The sequence below is a fragment of the Alosa pseudoharengus genome, unplaced genomic scaffold (genome assembly GCF_046254945.1).
Source record: "Alosa pseudoharengus isolate Yale_2024_CS ecotype anadromous, Long Island Sound unplaced genomic scaffold, YU_APseudo_1.1 YU_APseudo_1.1_scf_11, whole genome shotgun sequence".
Lineage (NCBI taxonomy): Eukaryota > Metazoa > Chordata > Actinopteri > Clupeiformes > Clupeidae > Alosa > Alosa pseudoharengus.
Window position 1 is genome coordinate 11,625,783 of NW_027468576.1, and position 23,401 is coordinate 11,649,183.

Here is a 23,401-nt window from a genome sequence, read left to right on the forward strand (position 1 = left end):
GTCTGTGTCTCTATGTATGCATTTATGTATGTGCGAGTATGAGTGTATGTGTGTGTTAGTGTGTAAAGACGAAGCCATTCCACCCAGAAAGTTGTGTTTGTGTGTATGTGTGTGTGTGTGTGTGTGTGTGTGTGTGTGTGTATGTGTGTGTGTGTGTGTGTGTGTGTGTATGTGTGTGTGTGTGTGTGTGTGTGTGTGTGTGTGTGTGAGAGAAAATATTTTGACCTCATCCTCACCCTAGGAGATGTTGAAAGTATTAAACTAGTATTTCCTGCTTCCCTCCTCTTATCACACTCTCATCAATGCCCAGTTCACATGCAACATCACTTTTGCACACAGGAATAGATGCATGTCTTTCATGCAAGTTTCCGAGTGAACTGTTTACACAACGGCCAGATCACTGACACTCCCAAAAACGGATCACATAACAGCAGCCACTGTAAGCAGCCACTCATTCAGTGTTGAATTTCTTATTTGACAATCCTTGTATGGTGCCCTAAAAGGGACATTTAGCCTGTACAAACCCACTAGTGTTCACAGCGGCATGATGAAGGCTACAGCATGCCAGCTGTGTTTGCATACGGAAACCTGTGGCACTGGTTGTACGGAATATGCAAAATCCAGCTAGAAAGTCGGCCATTTGTCTAAGTGAGCAATGGCATGTTTGGCTGGTTTGAAAAAAAGGATAAGTAAGGTCAACTCAATATCCTCATAACTCTCAGTAGAGCTGTTCAATTTAGAAAGAGCGACCGTGTCACATTCAAGTGCCCACGGGGACCCTGGTTCGAGTGTGACCCCGGTCATTTCCTGATCCTACCCCATGTCTCTCCCACTCATTTCCTGTCACTCTCGTCACTGTCCTCTCCTACAGTATAAAGACAACTGTGGTGGCAACACACTTTAAAGGAGATCCACTCGATCGGGACACCATAGCAACTGTGGTGGCAACACACTTTAAAGGAGATCCACTGGATCGGGACACCATAGCAACTGTGGTGGCAACACACTTTAAAGGAGATCCACTGGATCGGGACACCATAGCATCTGACTAATACAGGTATGAGCACACCTGTTGTTCCATTTGACTATGTGGTTATATGATATGACCGACCCTAATACAGGTATAAGTTTAACCTGGTGATCCATTGGATCAGGTCCTTGTACAACCTGACTGGGGCTCACTAGGTGATCCATTGGATCAGGACTGGATCAGTCCCAACTGATATTTGGTTCCACTGGTTCTGCTATCTGACTCCCAGCTGCTATCTGGTTCTGCTGGCTCTGCTACCTGGTTCCACTGATTCTGCTATCTGACCTCCAGTCCTCTTGTGATCAACTCCGCTGCTGACTCCTCTTGCATGCCAAATTTCCCCTTGAGGATCAATAAAGTATCTATCTATCTATCTATCTATCTATCTATCTATCTATCTATCTATCTATCTATCTAAATTTCACCCCAGTCACAACAAATCTAGTCAGCTTTATTTCAAGACAAAAGCCCCGTGCTCCGTGTTTCGCAACGTTGCTCCTGGAGGAAACTCCTTTGTGTGCATAACAGCGAGAGAGAGAGAGAGAGAAAGAGAGAGAGCGATGAAGGGAGGGAGGTGGAGCAGCGCGATGGTACTGTATATATATTATTCATCATCACGTGGCAGAGGGCCTTTACAGCGTTTCCTGAAAGCTCGGGCCAGACGGATCGGAGGTGACAGGCGCAAGCGCTCTCCGCATGTCAAGCCTCATCCTTCAGTGCGCTCATTGTGTTCTCTGTTTATTTCCCTTTAATTATTTTCTGCACATTTACTTATTCACAGAACAGGCAGGAGGATAATGGACTCTGAGCGGCAGTGATTCGCAAACAGCAGGCTGAACTGGAGCCCTTGTATGACACGGGTTCATTAAGGAGCATGGAGTTAACAATTGACTGGCCTTGATGCGACATATTTGCTTGGCCATCGCACGAATGCATCACACACAAGCCGATGTCAAGACGCTGCTCTGCCGTATGAATGCACCCAGGACATACCCATTTCTGCTCCACAGAAATATAATTATAGCGTGCCTAGCATGACACTCAACAGACACATCTGCATAATGCATGCAACTTCAGAGTGCACATCAGGTTAGTCATATGGATAGTATGGAAGAAATGCATCGCAGAGCCTTCAGGGAGTTGATGTTTACTGTAAAATGGCTATTGATTGCATGATGCATATCATATGTGGTCACAAATACACAGTAAACTGCTGTGCGCACATAGGACAAGGAACTTTGATGTTCTTCCCCTCAGATGGTGTTAACAATGTTGCAAAGTGCACACACGCACACACACACACATACAGTACACACGCACACACACACACACACACACACACACACACACACACACACACACACACACACACACACACACACACACACGCGCGCACACGCACACGCACACGCACAAACACACACACACACACACACACACACACACACACTCACACACTTTAGTTGGAAATGCGATATGCTATAGGCCATAGTCAACACTACTCTGTATTATTGCAGTGTTCTCTCATCAATTGGCCTTGACATGAGTTGACTTGAGCTGGCCTTGACTTGAGCTGGCCTTCACTTGGTTAGTTTGTGTTAAACGTTTGAATGTGAAAGTATCACACGTAACAAGTAACACACACACAGAGAGCACAGTTGATCACATTAAATCTCCAATTGAGAGACTACAAACTTAAGCAGACTATTTAACTGAGCCATGCAATACAGTAATGCAATTCACAACTTGGCCTGAGTGGCCCTACAGTATAGTATGGCATCTGACTGCAGATTGATAATGCCCCAGTAAGAATGGCAACAGAGCTAAAGCATCTCTCATCCAGAGGAAAACATCAGTAATGAGACAAAGTGAGCTCAGGTCAACCACTGTTTGTTTGTTTGTCATCCAGGAAGTGTTACACATCAATCAGTGTGGACCCTGTCAAGACCATTCTGCTCTAACTAGCTTAGGGGAAACTCACTCAGCCATGAGCCAAATGTTGTTGATGGGCCCATCTTCCTCTTGGTTGACCAGGGGTTTGATGTCATCAATGGCATGATCTAAAGTACCAGGCTGGAAAGATATACCACGTGATATGAGGCTGTGTGAGCAAATATTCAAATGAGCAAATAATCAAACATTACATGATGATGATACAGTTGAATAAAATAAACATAACATTAGTGAAGACATATACATTATTAAGTCCCAAACTTGCTATGAAATATGAATAAAGAGATGTGAGTATTATTGTCAGATATTATATAAAGATTTATTTTAATCTGAAACATGATGGCATGCTGCCCAGCTGGGAACAGAACCAACCCTGCTCATAACATAACATGGCTGTGTACTTGGAAGGCTATGTTGCTTGATCATGGAGTCATATGATCATACATACTGTACCCTATTACTCCAACGACTGTGTCTAGCATCCTTGTTTAACCCATTGAGAATAGTTCTGGCCACCTGCTCATATGCCATCCACTAGGCCTCTGCATGTTATAGCATGGCAAGATTTTTCACTAATCTATAGCTCATTCTTATTCTTTTCTTCCCCATTGGTTTCCTGGTACAATTAGCCCACTCCAGACTCCTTTCCCGCTGCAGAATGAATCTATAACAATATTGGCCGCTACTACTACACCGGCCATTTTGGAGTGACTACTGAATCCTGAATAAGAAGCAAATGATCTGGCCACCGTGGAGTTTATGGGTGTGTGTCTATTTACTTCACAGGAGGCTGGTGTTTGCTATGGGTGGAGAAGGGCTCTCTTTATCTGTGTTCAAAAAATATCAAACCATTACTGCACCCTCTAAAAAAAGCATTGCATCAAATTTCAGCTTTGTCACATCTGGTAGTGCAGAGTGCCAAGTCTACTTGGAGTAAGAATAAAAGGCAATACCCTTAAAACGAAAAACCTCTTCACTTTGAACTGGTCCACAGCGTTTACCCATCGGTTGGCTTTCTCTTGTGATTTGGGCACGTCAGGCGCAGAGGGTATGGAGGGTTCAGTCCTCTCCTCTGCCTGTGGTAGAGGCTTACTGGCTTCAACCGTATGTTGGGCCTTCATATCCACATTAGAGGACTTGGCTTGCCCCCCATCCAGCTCCACAGCATTGAATGTCTCTTCAGCTTCATCGGACATAGTGGCCTGCAAAGGGTTTTCTTACCATCATAAAACAGTTGCAACCAGTGAGCAAACTATATCAATCATCATGACAACATACTTGTGTTTAGAAAAAAAAAAGACTAAGACCAAAAAGATTAATGTAAAAAAATCTCTAAGTCTTTTTTACATGAATTAGTCTAACAGTAATCAATTCAGTATCTGATTAAAATAATAAATACATAAAGGAAGCAGTTAAAGCATGTGAGAGGTTTTTCCACATTGCCTTGTGGATAGGTGTGTTTTGAGCTATCCCATTGCATTCTACTGAAGAGCATCTTCATTGACCACAAAAACAAACGCACTTGCGCAAAATGGCCTGTGAATGTGTACTGGCACCATGCACGTTCATGGCATTCCATGTTCTAAGATTGTATTCTCAAGCATTCTGTAGCGTAGGCTACAATTTAAAGAACAAACGAAATTATCAGACAATAGGCTAGAAGATCATTTCCGTCTTTCTTGTAAACGAAACTGATTCTCAATGACACAATAACTCAGTATTCTATTTAGATTAATACGGTAAAAGGGTAAGACTCACCAGGATAAATATCAAGTTTAAATGGAAAATTGCTTGACACGATTTGCGCAGAACAGCGTGTATGCGGGTTTCCTGGAGTTGCATGTACAGTATACTTCCGTGCCTGTTCAAAGGCACACTATTTTCCTATGACAACTGTTCGTAGATCAGTCAAAACTCCTCTGTGCTGTGTGTTTCAAACCCGGAAACTGTTTCACGGTCAATTGAAGTGAGAGAAACGATATTTATAATTATAGTCTGATTCTGACCAATTAACTTTTTTGGACAGGATTATATAGGCCTACATTTCAAACATAGATTCGGAATTAGAGCATGTTAAGCATCCAAGCATCCTTGAACTTTATTTTTACTGCTGTAATGTTCTTGATCTTTGATAGTGTTTTAATATTTGTTTTAGCGTTTTAATATTCTTGATCTTTGATAGTGTTTTAATATTTGTTTTAGCGTTTTAATGGTCTTGCCTGTGCACCACTTTTCATTCTCTAATCTGCTCAGAAATTCTTTTTTGGGGTAGCCTATGGGATAGTGCATTTATTTTTGAACGGACCTCCGTGAAGGCCCACCGGTTAGGCTTACGTGCGTAACAATTAGACATAAATAGCCAGTATTTCATGCAATGTACACTCCACTGTCTAACAATTTCATCAGTGGGAGGCTGTAAATTGTTTTGCGTGGTGAATTACACTTCCCCTCCCACAAAGCATCAAGGCTTTACCATTTAACCGTCACTTTCCATTCTAGCTAATCGCCTTTGATGTGACACGCTAGAAGGCCACGGATCCTTTCGCGCAATTCTTTGAGAGTGCTATTCACGGGTTGGATGATGAAGGTAAAAAAAAAAATATATAAATCCCCCTCTTTCAAAGAACATTAACTGCATTCTGTTGGAAATACCAGGGTTGGATAGAGTGTTTTGTTTCACATCACTCCCACGCACGCCAGGTCTTCACACTATATTTTCGGAGGCAGTGCTTCCTGTCAGTTCGTCACCAATGCCATCCTGATGTGTGCGTCCGCGTGTGCGTATGTATGTGTTTGTGTGTGAGAGGGGTATAGCTTTCATCACGAATTAATCTGCAAACGGGAAGGATACGCTCCTGAGATTAGTGTGATATTTTGAATAATACCCATATTCTTACTCTAAATGATGTCTAAATAATCCATTTGTGGTTTTTAACAGCACTCCACCACACACAAACACACACACACACACACACTCACACACTCTCTCTCTCCCTGGACTTTGAGGGTTCAAGCAAATGGAGAACGTCTGTATCTTTTTCCGCCACTGGTGCTTGCATGTTAACCTGTAAACCGCACAGATGCTTGGATGTAAACCTGCCAGGATCTGTTAGCGTGGGGTCGCCCAATGCACTATTATATATGTGTACGGGCTCATGTCTACTTAGCATGATCTGACACTGCACATGAATAATGCACATCAGTGAACTGAATTGACTCCTTGCTTTATGATGCTTCAGATTATTCAGAGAATCAGTGGCTAAAAGTAATGTACTGCTGTATTTAGGCCAGGGACACAAGACTGCTAAACAAGCGAGTGGACCCCAGAAAAGCGTTCTGTCCTGTGTGTTTAACTGTGTGAGCCCATTGTGGGTTCATAAACCTTATTGGATTTGAGCAGAGGCCTGCTGTGATTGGACAGTCCTCATCACTGATACATTCACTGGACCATGAGAACCCATCTGTGGTCATTTTTTTTTTCAAGTCATTTTTTTCGAAATCATTTCAGGCATGTACTGTACTGTCTGTGCATGGTCATGAGAAAGTAAAAAAAAGAAAGCCAAACGATAAATGTAGCCATTTTGTTAGAGGTATTATTTATCTGAGGAGTCTATTTCCTTTCTGGACTAGTTTTAGTGACGATTTTATTTTGATGCAAATTAAAGTAGTGTACCTAGAGTTCCTTTTTAATTGAACTGGAACTAAATCTGTGTATAAGCACTTAAGCACTATGTCGACTAAAGGAAGGTAGGCTACTAACTTGCTTACTTACAGTAATTCAGAATAAAGTGTTTGTCCCTTTTAGTGAGAAGAGACAAGGGTAATTGAATTTCATTGCAGGCAGCTAATATTTGTTTAGCTGAATCCCTGCGAAGCTTAATTGAACTCCCTTCAGACAGCATGCTGTATCAGCAGATGTTTCACATCCCTGTGTGCCCCTGGAGGCTGAACTGCTACAGTGTGTGTGTGTGTGTGTGTGTGTGTGTATGCGTGTGTATCTTTGCTGCATTTGAGTGTGTGTGTGTGTGTGTGTGCGTCTGTCTACATCTCATTCTGTATGTGTGTGTGCATGTGTGTAAGAGTGAGTGTCTGTATCTGTGTGTGTGTACATGTCTGTGTGTACAAAGGCCCAGTGAGGCGTAGCGACCCTGGCAGATGATCCCCCACCCCACTCCCTCCCCCTCCCTGTGGTCTATGAGTAATGCTCTGGCCAGAGTGCTTGGGCCGAGGCCACAAGGCTTCATTAACTCCGCACAGGACCACTGATCTGTGAAAACTCCCTGATTCCCCATCAAAACCATTACAGTTTCTGTGTGTGCAACACCCTAACTGCGCTCTCGTACTGTAGGCCTCGCTGCCTGGTGGGGGAGCCAGGGTGATGGGGCCTGAAGATGGTGCCACAGCATTGCAACACGGACCCTCAACATACTCATCCACACACACACAAGCACATGCACTCTATAGTCACTTATACACTGATACACCTCCAGACACACACACACACACATATACATACACACACACACACACACTCTCCAACATTCACACAGATTCTCCCTATCTCTCTTTCTTTCTCTATCTCTCACTCTCTCTCTCATACACACACACACACACACACATCATGTTTTTGGCTCCCATTGTTTTGCTGCTTAGGAGGAGGCACACGCAAGGCACCTGGAGACGTGATAGAACATTCTCCAGATCCGCAGGCGAGGGTAAGAGCACTAGTGACTCCCAGTGCATGATTTGGTCGTCTCTCTCCCTCGTCTGGGCCATGTTCTAGGGGGGGAGTGGCCAGCGGTGAGGAGAGGGACGCCAGGAGCCAGAGGAGACGGAGGTGTTACTCCGGCCAAAAACATCAGCTCCAGTGTCATCCCCAAGAGGCCTCTCTAACATGAACTGATTGGAGACGACAGAAGCCGAAGCAGCCAATAAGTCATAAGTGAAGAAAGTCAAAATGTGTTTTTTTCGGCTGATCTGATCAGATAAGATTTCTGAGCGGGGAGAAGACACAGGATCCCACTGGGTTGAGGAAACAGCCACACATGATGACTGGCCTCGGGTAGATCATGGGTCTCACCTGGCTTGGGTTCCACTCAGGATACCTCCACGTCTTTAAATGGACTATTTCCAGGTCACTGGCAACTTTGTGTGATTCAAGGGCTCTAGGCCTTTGACTCAGTAAATCTAGTTACCCTTAAAGGGACCCCAGGCAAGCCTGATGCTTTTCCTCTACGAAACTCCCCCTCGCTCCTTTCCTTTGCATCTTCTGTCAAGGGTTTTCGCTGCTTCTTCGCCGGCTCTGCCACGTTTGCAACAATCGCTAGCATTTCGATAGCCTGCCTCTGTGCTGTGGATGCAGGATGTAAACTGATCGGCGGGTACGATACAATGAACTTGCAAGCGGGATATTCTTCCTACAGGCAGTAGGGGCGGGTGAGATTATTCGCCCTGTAATGAGTCATTTAATCATATACGACTTACGAAGATGAGTAACACGAAAACGTTGCCTGGTGTCCCATTAAAACCATGTTAATATGAACTGCTGAAGTTGTTCTATAAATAGATGGACTGGAATTGAATGAGAATATTGTCATATCTGTCTTTTCTCTGGGTCGGCCCTGTTATCGGCCAGGTCTGTGTCAGTTGTTGACCAGCATGTCGTCGGGGATCAACTCTGATATCGCCAGACTGTATCTGACCTGACCAGTATCCCAGCGTCCTTTGTGATCTCTGGTGATGAGCGTTGTGTCACCTGCTCTGCGTCCTCTCTCCATCACTCTCGTTCTCTCCGAGGTGGGGGGGTGGTCGGGTGGTCGGGGTTCGTGGCGAGGGGGCTCATCTGGAGTGTTGCCACCTCAGACGTCTGGTCATCTGCTTGACATGTCCACGCGGGCGCGGCGGCACGCAGAGCGAGGGCCCCAGCTGTCAGCGGGCATGACGGCCTTGGCCTCCGGTGGCTCTCCGCCCTCTGCCCGCCCGTCGACCCGTGCGCGCGCCCGGCCCGCACGCGGCTCTTACGTGGCCAGCGAATGTTTACGCCATGTTTTGATGACAAGTGTTGCACTTGACAGCGCGTCTGGCCCATGCATCCTGCGATGCATCTGTCCGGAAAGGGGATTAAGGAACGCTCGGCGGAGTTGCTTGACATCGGCTAGGCGGTGACGTGGAAATGTTTGCGATGCGTCGAGGCAGCCAGCGCATCTCAAGCCCAGAGTGCAGGCAGCGGAATCAAGGAGAAGAAATCGAGAGAGGAGCGCGAAGAAGCCCGTCGTTTGATATAAAAGGAATTTTTTCTTTTTTTTCCATGAAAACTCTGACTATTAGGACCAAATCTCAAGAGGAGACATCAAGCTGATATTAAAAGAACAGTCTGTTACCATTTAGATCAAAAGATTAAAGAATGAAAAACCCTGACATACTTTCCCGCTCTCTCTGTTTCTGTGCTGCTCTATGGAAAGCAAGAACAAAGACTGAAAACATGAGCTTTGACTATACAGCCAACGACACATGAAAAAAACAATCCTTCAGCATCAGCAGAAGCAAAGAGAGAGATACAAACACACACACACACACACACACACACACACACACACAAAAACAATAATGACCCGCATTAGCCAACATCGAGAGCCCTTTAGTCAAAACATAACAATTAACATCAGGAAAACAATGTTCTAGCTGCCAGCCCAGCTCCAGCCGAGACATGAAGCCGAAGGAGTCCTGCTGTGTGTATGTGCGCTGCTATGCCCACACTGACCAGAGGGTGGCAGTGTACCCTCACGCTAAGCTTCCTCCAAGCACGTGGCACGCAGGGTTGTGTGGAGCAGGCGCTTGTTTTCACATGTTTTAAAAGCCTCCTGATGAACACACAGTTGACTCTCATTGACCTCAATAGATCAGTTCCTGGCCAGGCTAATCCCCTCCGATTTTTTGGAGCAAGGGGCTCTTGCTCTCTGTTATTGGAAATTCACGTCATAGGCCCTACACCATTCCTCAATTATACATGCATATTTCCTTTCCAACAGGCTGATATCGCGTGACCTTGAATCCACAAGGAGTGGCTAACTTAAGAGAAGGTGCTGAAGGGAAAAGAGAGAGGGAGGGAGAAAGGGAGGGGAAAAAAGTACAGCTGAAAAATGTGGCACAGTCGATCCCACAGGGCACGCTGTTTTGCACCTCCTGTGCCCTGCCTAATGCCCGGGTGCCAACCCAAATCAGTCTGATCTCTAGAGCACGGCTACTCCAGGTGACGGGCGGACTGGGCAGATTTGGCCTGCTCCTGGCGAGCTCTGGCGTAACCTTTGGTGAAGCAAGCTGTCAGGTCAGTCTCAGTAGTCATCTGACCTCAGTTTGCCCTTTTATCCACAGTGGGGAAACTATAGAGATCTCCCTTTTAATCCGTCTTAAGGTCTGCAATTCAAGATTCATTTTCTTTGCTTTAACCTCTCTCTCTTCCTCCTTTTCTCTCCCTCTCCCTCCCTCTCTCTCTCTATCATTGCTTGCCCCATATACACCATCTCAAGCGAGTTTTTCCCGTTCTCTAGAATCTCTTGAGGGATCGAGGCTGCTGCCTACACTGTCTGTCATCATTGTGTTCGCCCTCGCCTTTCCACAGGGCTGCCTGACAACCTTTCCTCAATTGTCTCTGATTCTCGTTCCCACACGAAGACAACAAAGTGCTGACAGGTCATGCAGGCATTCTTCTTAAGTTGCGGTTAATATTACGGCAAAGAAATCCCTATTTGTGAACTTTTTGTATTGTTCTGTGGGAGGTCATTTAAGGGCTGTTTGTGAGTTTTATCCCCCTTGTCTCAAGTGCAGTTAGCTCACATGGAGATGTTCATTTTCTCTAAAGTCTCTCTCTTTGTCTCTTTCTCTCTGTGTGTCAGTCTCTCTCTCTCTTCTTATACCAGATGGTCTCACACACCTGTTCACTGACTCTGGTGTTTAGCACACTTGTCGGGGTTAGTATGTGTGTGTGTGTTTGTGTGTGTATGAGTCTGTGTCTGTGTGTGTGTGTGTGTGTGTGTGTGTGGGGGGGGGGGTTCTGTGTATGTGTGTCTATGTGTGTGCGTGCGTGTGTGTGTGTGTGGGGGGGGGGGGCGGTTCTGTGTCTGTGTGTCTATGTGTGTGTGTGTGTGTGTTTGTTGGTCTGTGTCTGTTTATTTGAGGGCTTCCATGGGTAGCAAACAAACATACTTGCAACAAACAAACAAGCTTTGCACCTGCACCAATCTAAAATCATGAACACAACGCATTAACTTGGTTGCTGTACAGGCTACAAATCACAGGACCTTCTGGGGCATTTCCAGACTTCTGTTTATACACGCTGGGCCTAAGGCCAGATCAGATGACTAGAGATGTCATTTGTTCAGCATCACTAGAGAAATTTGTGTGTTGCAAAACAACATTCTTTCCTTGTGTGACCCTAACCTACATTCCCCAGCTACAGTATGCTGGATTAGCCAGCTATTTTATTTCTCTCTCTCTCTTTCTCTCTCTCTCTCTCTCTCTCTCTTTTCCCCTTGCTTTCTCTCATTCCCTCTCTCCCGCTCTGTCTGTGTCTCTTTCTTCCTCTCTCCATCTCTCTTTCCCTCGTTTTCCCTCTTTTTGCTCCCCTCTCTCTCTCTCTTTCTCTCTCATTCTCCAGCCATCTAAGAATTCCTGTAAACAACACTGTACCACCTCCAGAGTTATGCGAGGACGTGGCTTGCTGGAGAGGAGAGCTCGGCATGTTTGCCACGCAATGCCTATAGGATTACTGAGCATTTTACGCCAGGATGCTCTTTCTTTTTCTGCTCTGCCGAGCCCCTCTCTGTCTCTCTGTCTCTCTCTCTCTCTCTCTCTCTGTCTCTCTCTCTCTCTTTTTCTCTCTCTCTCTGTCTCTCTGCTCTTTCCTGTTTGTTAGGCCGCGTGTGATTTACAGCACGCTGGCGCTCTGGAGGAGGAGGAAGAAGATGAGGAAGAGGAGGAGGAGGAGGAGGAGGAGCTCCCAGAACGCACTGTAAGGACGCACGGTGCATGGCCCTAAAACAGCAAGCTCACATTGCACTGCAGGCTCCTATGCAAACAAGAGGACACTAAGGGGATCTCTAGTCTGCATCTACTGTTTGCCTCACATTTATCTTCATGGCTTTCCTACTTACAAACCAAACCAAAACACACACACACACATACACACACACATACACACACACACATGTGGACCATGCTATAGAGGGACTTGAGTTTCCATGTTGCACCTAGACTATGGAGCATTCAGGGCTGACAAAACAATACTAGCCATGCATACAAGCAGAACATTGCTCCACAATCCCAAAATGCAACTGCTAATAAACCAGTGGGAAATGCCCCCCAACATGATAATACAAATGCCCCCCCTCCCCAACATGATGATACAAAGCCCACCTCAAGATGTAGGCAGAGGGATGAGCTGGGCTGGACGGTGAGGGGTGGAGGAGACTTAAACCAGAATCTGACGAAACAGCGAGGCCTTACACATTCTTACACGTTGGCCGTTCATCAAAGGCGATCCAGCAGGGAGCAGGGGTGTAGTGGTGCAGGGGAACAGGCATCCTCACCCCTCCCCGAGCTGCCTGGGCTTCCCATCACAGCAGGGAGGCATTAGAGTTGGAAACTGGATTAATAGTTTGCCCGATTCGCTGGCAAATTGAATATCTCTCCTCTTTGTCGGTTTTTTGGCGTTTGCAGTCGGACATTGTGGCCTCACATGGAATCTTGTCTTCCATTTTGTGAAAGAAAAAAGGAAGAAGAATGTGCAGTGGGCTCTAAAAATAGCCCCCACGACCTACTTTTTTAAAGATAGGACTCACAGGCATTGTTTTTTTGGTGTGGGGGGGTTGGGATGGAGGGACCTTTAAATTGCATGTTTGTTGTAGGGGGAAATCAGATGTGATATTTGAGTCCTCTCTCAGTTTCTCTCTTCTCTCTGTCTCTCTCTCTCTGTCTCTCTCTTCTCTCTCTCTCATCTTTCCATTTCTCTGTGCTCAGGGCGTGCGTCTGAGGCTGGCCGGCCGGTGTGGTGGATGGGCAGAGTGGAGTGGAGAGGAGCGGAGCGGAGCGGGGAGATCTGGTGTTTTGTGCTCGCCTCGTAGACCTGATGTGTTTGGAAGTGTGGTGAGGCTCGGAGCCGTGCGGCCAGGGAAGTAAGAGATACAGACGCCGAGGATATTGACTTGACATGCCTGTCAGATTCCACTCCAACCCATCAGGTTACCGCCGGCGATGAGGAATGACACCCCTCGTGCACACACACACACAGACACACACGAGCGCGTAAACCACACACACACCATCCTCTCTGACCTCTTTGTGTGGTGTGCTACATATCAAGCATGCTGACTTTGATAACTCCAGGTAGAAGATGAAAGGAACTTCAAAAGGCTGTATGATGTCCTCAAAATACTTAAAGCGGCTATTACATGATTGACACTTTTGTGCTGTGGGCGGTTCCACATGTGCCAGTATGACCCTTAAGAGACTTTTGGTTAGTTCATACACATAGACACACACACATGTAAGCACACACACACACACATATCCTGATTTAACATCTGTGGTGCAGGCTTGTTCACAGTGCCACTCAACAGCGAGGGCTATAATCTACAATTGTGGCATGGATCATGTCTAAGACTCTAAAGGAAAACCTTGTCTGACAGGGTTTGCATCAAGCTTGCCGCACAAACTAAGACAGACAGACTGACTCCATTTGCGTTATATCTTTATATCTTCTGGGTGCCTTAAAACGAATGGGACTAAACACATGAAACTCAAAACTTTTGGGCCTTTGCTTCTGATAATCATTTACAGACATATTCAAAGAGCTCATGTAATGTGGCATGACTGTGGAAATATTTCCATGAGCCAAACAAGCTACGTTAAGTTAGGATCGATGTTCAACATCTCATTCATGAGAATCCCCCACCTTGTCAACACTTGTGTGAACCCCTGAACATTCGAGTAACATCAGATAGTAGAACTAACTCTGCATTTAGATAAATAGGCATTGCATTGTTCTGTCAAAATCTATATGAAACCTTAGTGCTTGCTGTAATGGCACATAATGTCTCCTTAAAGGAACATACCAACATTTTGGGGAATTAACTTATTCACAGTCTCCCCCAGTGTTAGATAAGGTGATACATACCATCTCATCTCTGTGCGTGCAGTAACTCAGTCTGAAGCACCCACCGTTAGCCTAGCTTAGCATAGCTCATTGAGGTGGTCAGAACCAACTAGCCTATAGCTCCCAAAAGTCACAAAAGAACTCCACCATTTTCCTATTTACATGTTGTGACTAGTATAGCAGTATAATAACTTTGGGGGTGATAGTGAATTAGCTAATTTCCCAAAATATTGGCATGTCCCTCTAAATCAAGGATTCCCAAGGAGCTGCCACTATACGCGAGATGAAAAGGGCAATGTCGGAAAGGTGTTAAAAATCATTAATTAAAAATAATAAATAATTTTGAATCGGGTTATAATGATATGGAAACATGAAATTAAAGGAAATCATTTGTAAACTCTATAGTACGCTAGGCTACGTTTTCATTAAAAAATAAACTACCCACAATGCACATGATTTCTTGCAGGCAGCCAGAATATCTGGCGTGTTAGTTTCGTGGACGTATAGGCTAGGTAGAAGGCTACACAAACATGGAAAACTGGCTAAAAACAGGGACACTGTCCAAAAGGCCTAGTTAAAGAGAAGCAAGAGAAACAGAGCAGGAGACAGGTAAAGATGGGATGGGAGTCAGAATGATGATGGTGGAGGTGGAGCGCAGGGGGATAAAAGAAAGGGGCAATTCCATGGAAAATTAAATTTTTTGTAACATCCATAACGCCAATAAAATGTGATGGTATGGTATGATGTGAATGATTACATGAAATTTGAGCATTTGCTATTTTTGGCTGAAGAATGTATATGAGACAAAATGCACAGAAAATGAATGTTATCATTCACATCATACAAATGCCAAGGCATTTCACTGGCATTATGGATGTGACAAAAAGTCAATTTTCCGTGGAATTGCCCCAAAGATGAGACAGAAAAGACTGTGCAAAGAAAACGAAAGGCATATAGGCCTAGGCTTCACATGAATTGGGAGACAGACTGCCCAAAGCCATAGTGCGTGGTTTGCAGGTTTGAGGTGCTATCTAACCAGTTTAATGTTCTCCACACTGTTTTTTTAGTGTGAGAGCTCATAGACCTGTTGCACATTTTGACTTTGTTATCTGTTATCATGTACAGTAGGGTGGCTAATTAAATTTTATGTGTCGGATGGTGGGGGTATGCGAGCCGAGTCTGTAGATTGAAATGATGTAGAAGGTGGTCCATGGGAAAAAAAGTTTGGGAACCGCTGCTCTAAATAGTTGCTTCCATACGCCATGCTTTACTTCACTTCAAAGCTGAGTTGCACTGAGGCTTGTGCCAAACAAATGTGATAGAAATCATTTTGATCATGTGATAGGAATCATTTCAATCATTTGCTCGCTTTGGCCAGTGATATGAGTGCGTGAGATCATTTCTGTAGCCTGACCGCACCACCTGGAGAGATTTGATGTCGTCCATCAACTGGTGTGACACGTCCGGCTACATTATGATGGCTGCGTTTTTCAAATATATATATATATTTTTTTTTTTGGGGGGGGGGGGGGGGGGCTTTTATGCCTTTCATTTGACAGGACAGGACAGGAAGCGAGTGGGAGAGAGAGATGGGGTGGGATCGGGAAATGACCCGGGCCGGACTCGAACCCCAGTCCCATGGACCCCAATTGGCCACAGCACAGCGCATAGCGGTCAGAGCAGGAGGGGGACTATACACAAGTCAGCAGGACAGCCCAGCACAGGAAGACACACACGCAGCACATCACAATTAAGAGATGCTGCATGCGTAAAATTTTGAGATTTGCTCTAGATATCAAGACCTGCTGATCCACTCTGGTGGTGCTGTGTGTGTGTTTGTGTGTGTGTGTGTGTGTGTACAGTATGTGTGTGTGAGTGTGTTTGTTTGTGTGTGTGTGAGCATGGTTCCATGCAGCCAATAAACAGTTTCGAATCAGTTTATTGGGAATAAACCGAATATGTGTGTGTCCTGTAAACACCTTATTCTAAATGAAAAAAAAAGGCCATATTCGGTTTACTAATAAACCGTTTGCTCACCCTAGCATATGCCTATTTTAAACGGAATATTGGGTCATGAAAACACCTTAGACGGAATATGCACCCAGAAGGAACAGTGTTGTAAGCCTGCGCATGCTCAATTCACACAGAATTAGGATAAAATGAACCAATTGTCTCTCATGCACTTTCCTAATCTTGGCGAAACAACGCGCGCACTTTTGGAAAGACGAGGAGACAAACTTATGTCTTGCAATCATGCATATGTCATGGAGTTCATCGACGGGAGAAAATGTCTGCAGCAACGTTTTTAAAAAGATTTGTAAAAAACTTAATGAGGCTGGCTATCGACATACACCTGAACAAGTGAAATACAGGTGGAAGACCCTGAAGACTGTATTATTCAGCCAAAAAGTGGGAATTCCACCAGCGGAGACTTACGTCTTCACGTTGGGAGCCTATTTGTGGGCTGTGTCGCTGACTTATTCGGAATAATGTTGATTGCTATGTAAACAGGAATATGCTCAAAACGTGACATTCTACTTGCATGTAAACAGGTTAAACATAATATTGACATAAACGGAATTTGGGCAATAAACTGATTCAAAACGGTTTATTCTCGGCATGAAAGCGTGCTCTGTGTGTGTGTGTGTGTTTGCGTGTGTGTGTTTGTGTATGTGTGTGTGTATGTGTGTGTGTGTTTGTGTGTGTGTGTGTGTGTGTGTGTGTGTGTGTGTGCCCAGATAGCAAAATCAGATTGGCAGATAGCGGACCGCTGGTGGTATGCCGCCGGTGGCGTGCCACTTGTGGTCCGCCGTTGGACCACCAGATTTTAGACCAATAGTGGCAAAATATGAGCAATTGGTCTGCATCCCGCCAGCGGACCACCAGAGAAACGATGAGCAAAATGTCGGCGGACCGCCAGCTATACCCCCAATGCACCGACAGCGGTCCACCAGCCTCTTGCTATCTGGGTATGTATGTGTATGTGTATGTGTGTATGTGTGTGTGATTGATACCCGAGAGTGGAGCATGGGCCATGGGGACACACAAAGACAGGCATCCTACCCCTGAGAGTTCAAATGAGGACCATCGAGGAACATGAGTATATTTGTATTGTACTGACTTGACTTGTGTGAGTCTTGGAAATGAATGACACCAGATTTATGCTCAAATCTCCTCCATTCATAAACTCAATAGGCTCCTCTGAATTTCATTTCTGTTAACACTTTTTAGATAATACCACTTCAATATTAGACAAAGAAAACAAAAAAATACAGAAATACAAAACAAAGAAATACATTCAACCAGTAGCTGAGCAATCTATTTTAATCATGATTGCACCCCACTTCTCTCGCTCTAGCTCCTTCTCTCTCTCTCTCTCAATCTCATTTTCTATTGTATTGTAATTCCATCTGTTAGTCCAGGAGTCTCTGTGGGAGTCATTTCGACCAGTGTGCAGAAAACCAACTGAAACAGATGATGCATTTATTGCCAAGCTGCCGGTGAGTTAGTGAGTGAGAGTCTTTTAATATCAGGGTAAACTTCCTGCTGCTCCCAAGCCTGTTTTGGAGCGAAGCAAGTAAAAATGATGGAACCACACATAGTGTTCTGACTTTTCATTACCTACATCAGCACCGGGGAAAAACAGCCCAACAAAGCAACAATAGAATGGCCAGAGATTATGAACTGGAGGTATCGCGTTCCAGAGGACTCTCCCTCCCTCCCTCCATCTCTCTTCTCCCTCTCTCTTTCTCTCTCTCTCTTCTCTCTCTGTCTCTCTCTCTTTTCTCTGTCTCTCTCTCGCTCTCTCTCTCTGTCCCTCTCTCTTTCTCTCTCTCTCTCTCACACACACACACTTTGTTTTTCATCTCTGCCTCCTTGTATGGCTGTTGTGAAGCACTCTGATAAATCCTATTAGCACAAACATGGGGGAAATGTTTCAAAACACAAAACTCTACTGATCCACAACGACATCATGACAACATGCAGTCTAGCAATATCTTGTTGTGTTTGAGCTCAAACTCACACCCTCCGCTGCATACCTCTGCTCTGCCCTAAGGCAACACAGGAACGGTACATAGCTGGTCGGAGCCACTTTCCCCTTTTTACAGAGCTGGGGATGTTGGCACCAGACGTTTTTTGATCGCAAGTCCAAGCTAAACCCAGTGACGTTAATCCGGCTAAACAGAAGTATTTATGGGCTCTTCCTAGGTCAGAAATGGTGTGTGCCGATTCATATTCATATTTGCACAGTCAATGCTGCCCTTGTTTGTACCTCTTAACACCATTTCAAATGTGTCATTATCGCTTAAGAAACATAACAGTTGCACTTGCTTTCAAAGAATTGTTGAACGAGTGGAAAAAAGAAAAGAAAAACAAATTGGTGGTTGCCAGGCTTGTTACTACAGAGGGGGAAGTGGTGCAGTGCTATACATCCCTTTCAGACGGATGAAAGGGAAAACGAACAGGGTTCCCATGGTTACAGAGAAACAGTTAAGTGAAGACAAATACTGTAGGTGGATTCTAAAACCCTGACCACCAAGGTGGAAAATAAACCTTTCACAAATCCATCAATGTGGCATTTTAACACAGTCTGTGTTAAGTGCAATGGTTGACAGCTTCCTTCTCTTAAATAGGCCAAGGTCAGGAATAATTGCATCAACTGCATATAGATTAAACCAAAGGGTCTCTAGATGCTTCTCTTGAACTGACCACATCTGACAGTCAGAATACACCGTAAAGACATGGTGCAGCAGTTACATAAGGAAAGTCAAATAAACCGTTTAATCTGTTATCATAAACCGTTTAATCTGTTATCATAACCAATACAACATGGAGAAAAGTTATCGTCACCTCAAGTCCCTCAATGGAAACGCTCAGGGCAGGAGGGCAGGTTTACGGGACGGGGAAATGTTTGTCCAGCCTGCTGAGCCTCGTAGGTGATGGACACAGAGAAGAGCAACAGATGAGCACGATATGGAGAGAAGTCTCCGTGGTGATCTCCACAATGCGGATGTGGACTTGGAAGGAGAGAGGGAGACAGAAAACAAGGAAGCAGTCGGGAGGCACGCACGGAGACAGAGATAAAAAGACCAAGAGATAAAAAAGGGGGGAAGAAGGGAGAGACACTGAAAGTGATATAGAGCCAGACAGAGAGGGAGAAGGAGCGAGAGAAGGAGAACTGAAGAGGGTTTTGCCTTAGAGGTTTGCTTAGGATTTTGGATATTGTAGCTTAGTTGTCCATGCTGGCCAAGAACACGCTGTACCCTGGACTCAGTCCACAAATGACCAAAAGAGGCCTGAGTCCATGCACCAAAAGCTCTGGCCCACTCTGGCACACACACACACACACACAATCTCTCTGTCTCTCTCTCACACACACACACACACACACACACACATACCCATGAGCAGGAAGAATGCAGCCTTCCTTCACTGTGCAACTCTTCCTTGCCTCACACACTCTCTCTTAGCCCAGTTCAAGTGGAACCTCCATTCTCTGATTGCTTCCCTGCCACCCCTCAGTTTCATCTCTCCCTTGTTGTCTTTCTCCTCTCATGGATGCCCCATTTCTCCACTTCTGTATCGTCTCTCCATGACCTCCCTCTCTCTCTCTCTCCATATCTGTCTCTTTCCATTTCTCACTCTCTATATCACTAGCTGACATGCTTATGTGAGGTATTCCTTAACTGTTTACACAGATGGCTCTGTGCGTAAAAAAAAAAAAAAAAACAGGATTCAGAGGTTCAAATGAAAACAAGAGGCACGAGGCAGCGCTGCATCCAGGCACCGCCTTCTCACGCTGCGCTGGGGAAGAACTGCAGCCCATTAGTTCACCTCCCATTTCTACTGGGATCACACAAGGGCTCGAGAGAACACCGGCCAATCCAAAAGCAACAGCCTGTAATGATACACATCTGTTATGGTCCAGGTATCAGGAGTGGACAGTCACAAAACACCTGGACTGAGTTACTGGGACCTGGGAAATCTCTGGTAGAACTTGATACTTGAGAGATCAATCTGAAAAGATTCAATAACTCCTTTGAGATCAAAATAGGCCATTTTACATTTTCTGGATCACCTTACAGCCATTTCATTTCAGTGTGGTTGTACAAAGTATCTTTTTGACGTATTTTAGTAATAAGTGAGGTGAGATTCCACCTAGGAGTTTTCAGCTTAAAGAGATTCACCACTTGGCTTGATCTTTAAAACACTTTTTATGATATATGGTCATCTGAACGACAGATAAACACACTTGTTCCAACACGACACAGTTTGCCCTTTTGTGGTCTGGTCAGGCCATTCAGCGAAAAAGGTTTCACAGCATGACATTGCCAACTATATTTCCAAAGGGCATGAGTTTAGCATGCAAGCAAGCCTTTAACCATGTTTTGGTTGGTGTTAGGTACGTTTCTGTGTGTCTTTTCAGTAGTTTGATTGCCTGTTGAAATGAGAGCACGCTTGCACGCCACTGGATGTTGTGTTTGGGAGGCCGCACATGCAAACCTGCCAGTCCTTTTGCCAATCAAAGGTACGTCCTGCTGAGTGGCAGCATGAAGCTGTTTTTCCACATGCAGGATGGCCTAAATTTACCTCTAGAAAGGCCTTGCACATACACACGGATAGCAGCGGCAGCAGCGGCAGAGGCGTACAGAGTAAGGAAGGGAAATAATTAGCCCAAATAAACAAGGCGCCGCTGGTAGAAGGGGGCATGTATTTCTAGATAGTGTTGCAATGAAGAGATGAGATCCCCATCAGTACATACAAACACACGCACGCTCACGCACGCACACACACACACACACACACATACACGCATGCACACACATATACACGCACGCACACACGCAAACACACACATGCACGCACATACGCACACACAAACGCATGCATGCATAAACACCCTATCTCTCTCACACACAAACATAGACACAAACAAGCAGACTACAAAAACACCTTTCACTTTTTGACTTCCTGCAAACTTTTTTTAATCATTACGTCTGGCTGTCAACAATATCAGAGGAGAGAGAGACACAAAGGGAGAGAGAAGCAGAGACAGACAGACAAAGAGAGAGAAAAATACAAAAATGTAAGACAGACATTTTCCCCCAAATTCCAAATAGTTATCCCACACTTTCAAGATTTTGACAATGATGAAAAAATGGCCATACTTCTTGGTGAAGGGCCCTCTGCTGCCTTAGCAGCACAATTTATCTTGAAATGTGAGGATCTGAGGGACTAAAACATATGTGTGTCTGTGACACACACACACGCGCGCACACACACAAGTATGTACACACACACACACACACACACACACACTTCACATCACACTATTACAGTATTACTCTTGTTCTTTACTGCTGTTAATTTTAGATATTTTTGTCCACCCCACACTGATGTACCCACCTCTTCTTATGTATTTTCTGTTTTTGTTTTTTGTCCTATGGTCTTATGTTCTTGTTTGTTATGTTGTATGTAACAACAGCTTTGGCAACACTGTTCCCATGCAGTCATGCTAATAAAGCAACTTTGAATTTGAATTTGAGAGACAGGCAGAGAGAGAGAAAGAGAGAAAGAAATGCTTTGGAACAGAAGAAATTATTTTCCGGCAGGGACAAAATCCGCGGACCAGATTCCATTGCTTCACCCTACCTCGTTCCTCTCTCACATCTCTCTCTCTCTTGCTCTCTCTTTCTCTCTCTAAAAACACTCCTCTTTCTGTGTCTCTCTCTCACCCCATCCCTTTCCCTCTTTCTTGGACTGGGGTTCTTGGCTTTTCCTGGGCAGACTGAAATCCTGCAGGATTCCCACAGTGCTGCTCTTGGCACGAGCGCACAGGCCTCGTCCAGACATGTCTGCCTCTTGCCAGCTTCCCTTTCGCACACACACTGGGCAGGCGCCCATCACCGATGGTCCCCTCCTTTTTAGTGTGAGCCAAAGCAGAACCTCGAGAGGCCTGCCCAAAACAAGTGCAAATAAGCGTTGTTGTTATTTTTTTTAAAATCAATTTGCGGAAAAACTGGTCTGGTCCCAGTTTTTTTGTTTCTTCTTTTTTTTGAGGAGTCTCATATCAAAAGCTGTGCCTCTCTCAACAGCCACTGGATCACAGAGTTGACAGATTCGTCGACAAACACATTACTATTTCAGGTGATATCTGCCTTTCCGTGCAGCCTCACGCTGACTCGAGTTCATTCTTCATTCTCACACTTAATTGTTAATGGTTTCTTCAAATGCAAACAGGGACCTCTCTCTCTCTCCCACGCTCTCCCAGCCCCTGCCTCCAGTGCTCTGCATCGGAGAGAGAGGAAGCCACGTTCCAAGATGTAAAGCGGAGATTAATCCACCGTTTGCGTTTTCCGCTTCACGTCTGCACGGAGAAGGGTTGAGGGTGGTGGTGGGTGGGTATGAGGGCATGGGGCAAAGGGGGGTTGGTCGTGGGGTTGTCGGAGCATGCATGCACAGAGCGCGAGTGCTTCGCCGACCACACACTACATCTTGGGCTGACTTTGATCATGTAGCTTCTGAATCATTTACCGGCCGAGACGCGGAGGACGTTCACAACACGCGTGGCCTGCATGAGATGCAGAACAGCGCACCACGGCAACACGGAAACCGAGACGACCCCTTGGAGAGAGAGAGGCCCATTAATCTTTCACCCGCCCATGATCAGTAGGGCAACAAGGGCTGAAAAGCATAGGATGTGTGTGTGTGTGTGAGAGGGGGGGGTGGGGGGGGGTAGGTGGAGGGAGAAGGTGAGTAAGTAAGAGATTTTTTGACATGGGTGGCCCATTTAAAGCCATCAAGCACAGCCGGGGGAATAGATCGCTGTATGTAATCTAATTAGGCAGCCCGATGGAAAACACTGCGTGCCACAGCTGTGACAACCTCGCTGCCATTATGCAGCGACGACGCTTACCGCCACAGTAGAGTGGTGCAGTGTGGCCCGGCGTGGCGCGGCACTGATGCAAACATAACCAGGTGAAACCACTCCAGGCAGTGCACGATGTGCAGCCCGGCAGAGGTGAGAAAGAACAAGCAGTCATTTCACATCACTCGTGTGTGTGTGTGTGTGTGTGTGTGTGTGTGTGTGTGTGTGTGTGTGTGTGTGTGTGCGCGTGTGCGTGTGACAGAGAGATGGAGCACTCAGGGGAGATGAGGGATAGGTGCGTGTTCATGGAGGCCCTGGTGAGCATGGTGGTGTTCAGACTGCACTCTACAGTTTTTTCCTGGAGTGGTCATGATCGTGTTGGCACACTATGTCTAGTGTT

The 23,401-nt window shown here is 45.5% G+C and overlaps 1 protein-coding gene and 1 long non-coding RNA gene across 6 annotated transcripts in view; one reads left to right on the forward strand and one right to left on the reverse strand.

Annotated features, from left to right (window-relative positions):
• tprg1 (tumor protein p63 regulated 1) overlaps positions 1-4,868 on the reverse strand; it is a 29,092-nt gene extending 24,224 nt beyond the window's left edge. The window contains exons 1-3 of one of the 3 annotated variants that reach the window (XM_076278014.1): positions 4,742-4,868; positions 3,937-4,185; positions 3,012-3,103 (exon numbers count right to left, since the gene is read on the reverse strand). In XM_076278014.1, the coding sequence (XP_076134129.1) occupies positions 3,012-3,103; positions 3,937-4,185; positions 4,742-4,825 (425 nt within the window). In that variant the 5' untranslated portion in view covers positions 4,826-4,868. Of the gene's footprint in view, positions 1-3,011; positions 3,104-3,936; positions 4,200-4,741 lie in introns of all 3 variants that reach the window. The other 2 variants (XM_076278012.1, XM_076278013.1) reach the window with 2 other exon arrangements.
• Positions 4,869-10,073: 5,205 nt separating this feature from the next.
• LOC143116717 (uncharacterized) lies at positions 10,074-15,608 on the forward strand. 3 transcript variants are annotated; one of them, XR_012985904.1, is made up of 4 exons: positions 10,074-10,307; positions 10,531-10,950; positions 11,637-11,990; positions 12,998-15,608. It is a non-coding gene; the product is annotated as an uncharacterized LOC143116717 (long non-coding RNA). The 3 variants fall into 3 exon arrangements; XR_012985902.1 differs by having other exon boundaries at positions 10,074-10,950; XR_012985903.1 differs by lacking the exon at positions 10,531-10,950.
• Positions 15,609-23,401: the final 7,793 nt, after the last annotated feature.